The sequence below is a fragment of the Hibiscus syriacus genome, unplaced genomic scaffold (genome assembly GCF_006381635.1).
Source record: "Hibiscus syriacus cultivar Baekdansim isolate YM2019G1 unplaced genomic scaffold, ASM638163v2 tig00004899_pilon, whole genome shotgun sequence".
In the NCBI taxonomy this organism is placed as follows: Eukaryota; Viridiplantae; Streptophyta; class Magnoliopsida; order Malvales; family Malvaceae; genus Hibiscus; species Hibiscus syriacus.
Window position 1 is genome coordinate 1 of NW_024062034.1, and position 8,160 is coordinate 8,160.

Below are 8,160 nucleotides of genomic sequence, written 5' to 3' on the forward strand. Positions count from 1 at the left end.
TCCTCACCCCAATACCCACGAAGATGGTCTGAACTTGTTCGTCGATCATTGATGTCTTCCGTTGGAGCTGAATCTGGAGGCAACGCCAATAATTCTCCTATTGCTTCAGTACTTCCTACTTCTCCACAAGAGATGCTGCTTTCGTCTGGTGTAGCTAATCAAGGCAACCATCGTCAATACCCTAGGCCAGTGTCATGGCTGGAAAGACAAGATGCTGGTTTAGTTGGAATTCCTCATTCATTGCGAACTTTAGCTGCTGCATCTGAAGGAAGAAGCAGGATTCTTGCATCTGAGGTTTGCCCTATAAGGCTATAACTGCATTTTTTTTTTCTTATTGGGATAGTTTTTGCCTTTCCTTAAAATTGGAAACCTGAAGAAATATGATTTCTTAACATTATTTGTACTTGATTTGCTTCCAATCTAACTTTTTTTGAGAACATGTGTATGTTCTTTTCCCTAGTTGCTTTTGTTTGAAAGAAATGCCATTGGGCGGCATTGTTATACAAAATGCTTGCACCAGTACTGTGAATTACTCATTCATTTGTGGCACTTCAGTCTTTACTTTGATCACACAAAAGTAAATGTGTACCTTGTGAAATCTTTGTTTTAGCTGTGCACATTTTATTTTGCCAACGTTAAATGCTTTTCTATCTGAAAAATTGTCAAATGAATCTGACAGTTTGTTATGGGGCAGATTCGCCATGTCTTGGATCTCATGCGTAGGGGCGAGAACTTGCGACTTGAGGTAATGTTTATGATATTTGTGGTGTAGTTTGATGTAGTTCTGTCTTCACCTGTTGAATCATGGAAGCATGAGAAAAGGAAGTCCATTTCCTTTCTATTATTCATGGACGAAAGTTTACATCTGACCTAACACTGGCATCTTTTTTCTAATATTGCTTGTATGTCAGGATTTTATGATCCTTGATCAATCTGTATTTTTTGGGGTAGCTGATATTCACGACCGGCATAGGGATATGCGGCTCGATGTTGATAACATGACATATGAGGTAATATATATCCTTGGTATGTAATATCTTTTCCCGGTGCGAAAAATCTCATTTTAGAATTGTTTTGTGGGTAATAGGAGTTATTGGCTCTGGAAGAGCGCATTGGTAATGTAAGCACGGGGTTAAGTGAAGAAACTATATTAAACCGTCTGAAGCAACTGAAGTACTCTAGGACATCAGGAGATCAATTAGAGGCAGAACCATGTTGTATTTGTCAGGTAATGAATTTCCTCATCTGTGGTTTCTTTGCTGATTCTATAAACCCCCCTTAAATTATTGTTTACAAATATGCAGGTGGAATATGATGATGGAGAAAACCTTGGGACACTGGAATGTGGCCACAACTTCCATGCTGATTGCATTAAACAATGGTTGATGCAAAAGAACTTGTGCCCCATTTGTAAAACAACGGGTCTGACTAAATGAGAGTACGCGTTGTTTTCTGGAAATTATTTCTTTCTCGGGTCAGAGAAAGAAAAACCATACACTGAAGTTTGTGGCTTAGCCTTCAAATGTTGCCATAAAGCAGCCTTCACGAGTCTTCACTCCGAGAAAATCAATGGCAACTCTAATTCGATTGCCAGAGGCCCTCGTACTTGCAATTATGTCCAAAGAAAGCAATCATCTGGGAATTGAAAGCTAATTTCTACATTTTTCTTTCTGATCATTGCACACCTGCAATATTAGTTTTATGTATGAATCTTCAGCCCAATGGCGACATAGATTATTATCTTTATGTTTTTTATGCACTTTTGATTTCTTGGGTGAGGAAACAGAGTTTTGGAATTGGTCTCGTTGACAACCATTTTCTGTCAATTTCTCTCTGGAGGTTAAATGGTAATCTCAGGATCTAAGTTATTTGGAGAACCCTCAATTATGGAGGTTTGAAATGTCAAAATCATAATCTCGTATTCTAGTTTGTTGTGTCTGGTTCAATAGTTGCTTGCACATATTGGGGTAGAGGAGGCTTGTCAGAGAAATGATGTTTTTTGACACAATCCTTCAACTTGAAAAAAGTTATGCTTTGACATTAAAGCAGGTCTGAAAGTAACCCCCATACTTAACAAAGCTTTTCAACCAAGCTGAAGCCCATGCTTTTGCTTTAGTGCTGAGCTGACTTCTAACAGTTTGTTTTGCTGTTGATGTATTCATCCTACTATTTGAGATTTCTGTGAAAATTGAGAAGTTTGTACATAGAAGATTCGATCTTGTAACACTGTTGAAAATGATACCACTTGAGCTAAAGCCAAAATCCGTACAGGTTCCCCAGTACCAAATAAAGAAGAGAGAAAGTTGGCAAGTTCTTCGTATTCCCTTTATCATCTTCCAAAGAAAGGTGAACTTCGAACCTGACGGTGTTAAAACTGCAAGTTGGTTCGTGCTTATTCCACCCACAATTGACACTCCCATTTTTGTTAACCGCTATAAATACTTGTAGCCTAGAGTAGAGGTGCACAAAAAATCCGGGTTCTGTGCATGTCTAGCCTAGAGGTACTTAAGCATCAAATCAATTATAAGTACTTTTATTCAAGAGTATTTAAAATTTATTATATCTAAGTGAGATTTTGAGTGTTTAAAAGATTTTTAACCGTTTTAGTTTTCATAAAGTTAAATGCGGAATGTTCGCCGGTGATTCACTATGGTAAACGATGGTGTAATAACATCTCAAATTCTGACACACGATATAAACACTGATTAGAAGTATTTATAATTTATCATTTTTACTACGTTTACGCTCGATGTGTGTTTACGGACAAAGCCAGAGGCATGGTGAACGGGAAAGAATCTTTTGCCGAATGCCAGCAAACCCTGCAACGGAAGCCTCTGTGAGTGGTAATGAAAGAAAAAGGAGAGTAAAGGGTCCGTAATCTCGAGAATCCCATGCTCGATTGGTGACAGTTCGGCTTGTTTTCAACCACGCAAGTGACGATAATGGCCTCGGGAATTGCAGTATTGGTTTTTCCTTTTAATTAATGCTAGTTTCAGCCCAAGCTGACGTTTTTGGGTGGATAAGACAGTAAAGGTTGAGCCTTGTCTGCGACTTTTTCTTTTCTTTGTTTTTGTCGTTCTTAACGTTAATTACACACACGTCCCCTTGAAATGTTTATAATACCGATATACTAAAAACAGTCAGTTTTAGAAGCAAATATTGATTATAATTTTGTTTAAATATTATTTTAATTGTTTTTTTGGGAATTTAGGATCTATTTATTTAAAAGAATAATTCACATATAATTTTTATATATCATGTCCTTTATTGAACATTAAAAAGGTTTGGAAATTTGTTGGATCTTTGTCCGAACATGTAGCTTTGATGGAATTCAGGAGTAGAAATGATTAGTTCTTGTAAAATGCTCAACATGACCAACTTATGCCACGTGACTAGTTTTTCTATATTTAGAATACCATAATTTAATGACGAGACAATAAATCTTGTTGTCTTAAGATTCCAGAAATTTGAGAATCTTACTTATCAATTCTTGACAAATATCAGAATTACTTTAGATTATTTAGAATTGAATGAATTTTAAGTAATTAATTTTATTATTGCTAAATATATCGCGAGTGCTTAAATACACAATATTATTAAATTTAAATATTGTAAAGTAGAATAATATAAATATTATATAAAAATAAATCATTTTAAAAATAAAAACTCATAAAATTGATTTATAATTAATTAAAATTAACAGAAATCCAATATTAATAATTTAATTAAAAATGTAAAGGTTCAATTCCCTTTTGCGTCAATGAAGGAAAAACATAAATTAGAATTTTGAAAAATGTTGGATGTTATGAAAATGAGGTGGTAAATTCGAATTGAATATAAAAAGTGGGAGGCTAAAAGAAAAAAATAAAAATATTGGGGCGTCCGTTTTAATTAGGGCGGGAGATTAATGAAAATTTGATTATGCAATGCAACTTTGAGAATAAAAGCTAAAGCTTCATACTCTGTTGTCTAAGTAGTCATCATCTTCTGGATTTCAATAAATCAGCACAGAAAAATATAAAGTAAAGAACCAAGTGGATCAGCAACGTTTCCTCTTTCTTATGCTTGCGTTTCGATTCTATTTAATTTCTTCTCTGACTCATTTTCATGGCGGATCTGTACGATGACGCTCCATTCGAATACGGAACCCGAAGAAATCTCCACTACTCTTAACCAAATCGTTCACAATCCTTATTCGTCATCTTCATCTTTATGCATGCAATTCAAGGGTAAGAATATTCACTCTCTTCCGTCTCAAGTGCCTGGAATTTCTATCCCGGCATTTAACTCCGGCGTTGGGATGGCAATTTCGTTTGTGGATCGCGACCGGCTCGGTAGATTGGCTATTCAAGCCGAATCAGAGCCTGCAGTCAATTTCTCTGATCCTGAAACTTATTTTGGACCCAACTTTAAAGACAGCGCTGACAATGCCTTATATCCAGCCAGCGGTTTCAGTTATGACAGCGAGGTAAAAGAATTTGAAATAATATTCTCAAGTGTCAAAGCTCTTTTCCTTCTTAAAAGAAAAGGTGAAAGGTTTAGTTTTTCCTCCAATTGGGAAATCTTAGATTAAACTTACTATTATTTAATCTGGAAGGTCCCGGATGCAACGTTGGTGCCATCAAATCAAGAACGGCCACGGATTTCATCGAAGCGAAGCAAAGCAGCCGAAGTCCATAGTTTGTCAGAAAGGGTTCGACTTTCTTAACAGTTTTATTTAAATTCTTAGAAAATAAGAAATCTATAAGAAATTTAATTTTTGGCCAAAAAAAAAGTTTGATTGTTTATGTTTGGCAGAGGAGGAGGAGTCGGATTAATGAGAAAATGAAAGCTTTACAGAATCTAATCCCAAACTCCAACAAGGTATCTAAAATCGTCCATGACCAGAAAAACCCTTCTCTTTTTTCATTTTCTTCTAATAATGTAATATATGGTTTTGAAATTTTTTTGAGTGATAGACCGATAAGGCTTCGATGCTTGATGAGGCGATCGAGTATTTAAAACAGCTTCAGCTTCAGCTTCAGCTTCAAGTACTGGTGAATAATCTCTTCTATTTCGGCGATATCTGCTTTCTGTTTTCTTACGATGTCGTTTTCAATTTTTAGTGATAATTATCACGTGTTTGATTTTGTTGTTTGTTACTCAAATGCTACGTCATTCCTGTATAGCTGAGCTGACTATGCTCTTCAGGATTTAAGAATTGTAGGAGTTTTGTTTAAACTAAAATTTACGCCGTGTATCAAATAATTTTCCATAATAATCATTTGTATCCATGATGCTTCCTACATGTTTTCCATCCCTTTTGCCATTTCCTATAAGATATGCATACTCCTCTCTTGTCTTGCATAGTCAAGTTCCTTTTTCCTTCCGAGCACGAAGCAGAAGGTTGCTGTTTTTTTCCTCTATCACCACCTCTTCTTTTCTCCTACTTCTCTGCCTCTACATTCCATTAATAGAGTCGGAGCTCTCTTCAAACTACTATAAGCAATCAGCCTTATACTTTGAAAAGATCATCCAATATACCATAACACAGAGCAAATCTGGCACCCCCACAATTTCAGCTACCAAGCTCTGTCACTTCCATGACTAAATGGTGGTTGGTTGATTGTCTTGCGGTTGGCTTAATCGTTTCCAATATTTTCAGATAAGGTTGAGGACTGCAACATTAATCTTTTGCTATCAGGAGTTGCTTTCGGCGAATGTCTGTGGTAAGACCATTCTTGGGCTCTCCTGCTGCCCTGGAATTGTCTGCTTATGTGTTTAGCCATCTGTAACCTCATCAGCTCAACTTGGTCATGATGAAGTTCTTCACTAACAAATCTCTAGGGTGGTAGGATACATCCATATAACTAACATGACATGCTTGACTTTCTTGGTAGCCAACCTATTGAATTCTTTGGTTGCAAAAACTTTTATGTTTGGCTTCGCAGCTATGATATGACTAAACCAAATGGTAATATGTTAGTTTCCTGAGGCACTGAAGAAAATCGTTGTGAATTATATTAAAGACCCTGCAATATTGGCATTTAATGATGTCATGGCATTGTCTAAGTTCGATAATCTGTACTACCTGAATTTATGGAGAGGAAGCAAGCGTAATGCTCATGCTCTATTATTCAATGACAATAGGACAAAGCAGTTTCTGTAATTGTTTTCTACTAATCAGTCTGCATTTCAGAGGAAAGGGGTGGGTTAGACACCAATGCTTTTAGTTCCATGCTTAGTTTAGTTTGTTTCTGGTGATGGCCATGGACATCATCCAAAGACAAATGGAATTATTTATTTTGTGCATTTATAATTTGTTATGGTGATAAGATCATGTGTTTGATTTGTTGCATATAATTACCATTTGTTACGGTGATAAGATCATGCTTAGTGATAACTTGTTTTTATTTCTTTAGTTTAATTTGTTGGATGTTATGGTGCAATTACGAATTGAGCTAGAATAGTAAAAAGTAAATTTGATTTGTTTCATTACCATTGCAGATGTTGTCAATGAAAAATGGATTGAATCTGTACCCAATGTGCTTACCTGGAGTACCACAGCCCATGCAAATGGATCCTACAGACACGGGCTATGATAAGGGACACATATTCTTCAGTCCCATCATAGGAGCAGGCACATTTTCTTCAAATGAAGAAAGCACGATGAATACACCTTTTAATCTTTCCGATCCGTCCACCATCTCAAATCTGCCAGTTGCACCTTCTGCAGCTTATATGTCTAACTTGGAAGCTTCAATTGGTTTTGGATCATCTGCTGGGGCACACTATGGTTCTTTTACTCACTCGACATCTTCCAAGGTAATTTTAGCATTAACATGTAATGCATCTGTCAGAGCAGTCTGAATTAATGCAAAACACTTATTCGTTTTCTTTGAGTGTGAAGGAAATATGCAAGGCAGGCAGGTAGGTCACAGCAGGGATTAGAGATGAATCATGCTGGGAATAGCTCTTCATCAGGTGTGTCTTAGCCAAGCAGGGGTCCCCAAGAAACAAGATGTATAATAAAACTGAGACCAAACTATTGCTCTGGTTCAGACACCATAGAAGCTACAAATTATATTGGAACATGGCATTCCATACTTGTTCCGTTTATTTTATGTTTCAGATTGTACAGGTTTACACTAAGTGATAACTATAATTACTATTTCTATAGAGTTAAAATTCAGGATCTCAGGATCTTCTCTTCTCAAGCAATGTGTTCTAAAGAGAATTATTGTGGCACCTAATAAGATTTTTATTTGGCGTCACAGAGAATATTATTATAAAATGATTTTTTTCTGAAATGTCAGTGTTGTAAATAAGGGATATACTATCTTTAAAAAAAGGGTAAAACTAATAAAAGTCAAGAAAACAGGGGCCCACTGGATATATATAAACTCTTTTTAGTGAACTGAACATTTGAACAAAAAGAGCCTAACTTCAGTTTTTGTCTTGAAGCCAAAGAACGGCATCATCTCAGGCTTGTAATTTTTCATCATCTTCCTCACTTTACACTTTCGCCACCTTTCTATCTTTGCCAACTTTTCTCACCATATTACGAATTTACAATCGCTCCAGTCTTCCCAAGAAAAATTAATTATGTTATAAACTGATAGCTGTATTGAAGTAAAAGTCAAGTCATAAAACCCCATAATTCAAGGTTTAATAGCAAGATTCTAGATAAAGAGGAGGGGGTGCAGCAGCCATGGCAAAGGAGGGTCAAATGAGAGGTAGAAAATGAGGGATTGAAAATGGAAAGACTAATAATGGTTGTGTTGATCAACCGGAGCATGCGGAGACAGAAAAAGGAGGAGGGAAGAAGTTATTTGCCTAAGGGACATCGAAATCAAAGAGAGCCGGCTTCCCATTAAATCTATCTATAAAGTAACGGCGTTATATTTACTGCATGCCCTTACTATTATTTCTGAATGATAAAATTTCTTTTCAATTAGATATAAAGTGCAATCTATGATCTGATACGAGAGTATTTCGGTAATAGCAAGGGGATTCTACCCTTGTCCTTGGCAGAATAAAGATTTTTCTTCAGAGCTGCATTAATTTTCTTTCGTACGTCTGTTTGTTGATTTCCTTATTCATTAAGCGGTGCTATTTATTGGTCTGTTGATTTTAAATTTCAACTATCTGGTACACGATATACTTTAATATATTGCAGAA

General features: G+C 36.1%; 2 protein-coding genes across 2 annotated transcripts; both read left to right on the forward strand.

Moving 5' to 3' along the window:
• The first annotated feature begins 6 nt into the window (after positions 1-6).
• LOC120198851 (probable E3 ubiquitin-protein ligase RHG1A) lies at positions 7-1,672 on the forward strand. The gene is made up of 5 exons (XM_039200099.1): positions 7-294; positions 680-745; positions 912-1,010; positions 1,088-1,228; positions 1,305-1,672. The coding sequence occupies exons 1-5, from the start codon at positions 52-54 to the stop codon at positions 1,434-1,436; spliced, it is 681 nt and encodes a 226-aa protein (XP_039056030.1). The 5' UTR covers positions 7-51; the 3' UTR covers positions 1,437-1,672.
• A 2,451-nt stretch (positions 1,673-4,123) lies between these two features.
• On the forward strand, positions 4,124-7,130 carry LOC120198844 (transcription factor SCREAM2-like). The gene is made up of 6 exons (XM_039200093.1): positions 4,124-4,468; positions 4,598-4,693; positions 4,798-4,863; positions 4,959-5,036; positions 6,487-6,804; positions 6,890-7,130. Exons 1-6 carry the CDS (start codon positions 4,124-4,126, stop codon positions 6,911-6,913), a joined length of 927 nt encoding a protein of 308 aa, XP_039056024.1. The 3' UTR covers positions 6,914-7,130.
• The last annotated feature ends 1,030 nt before the right edge of the window (positions 7,131-8,160 follow it).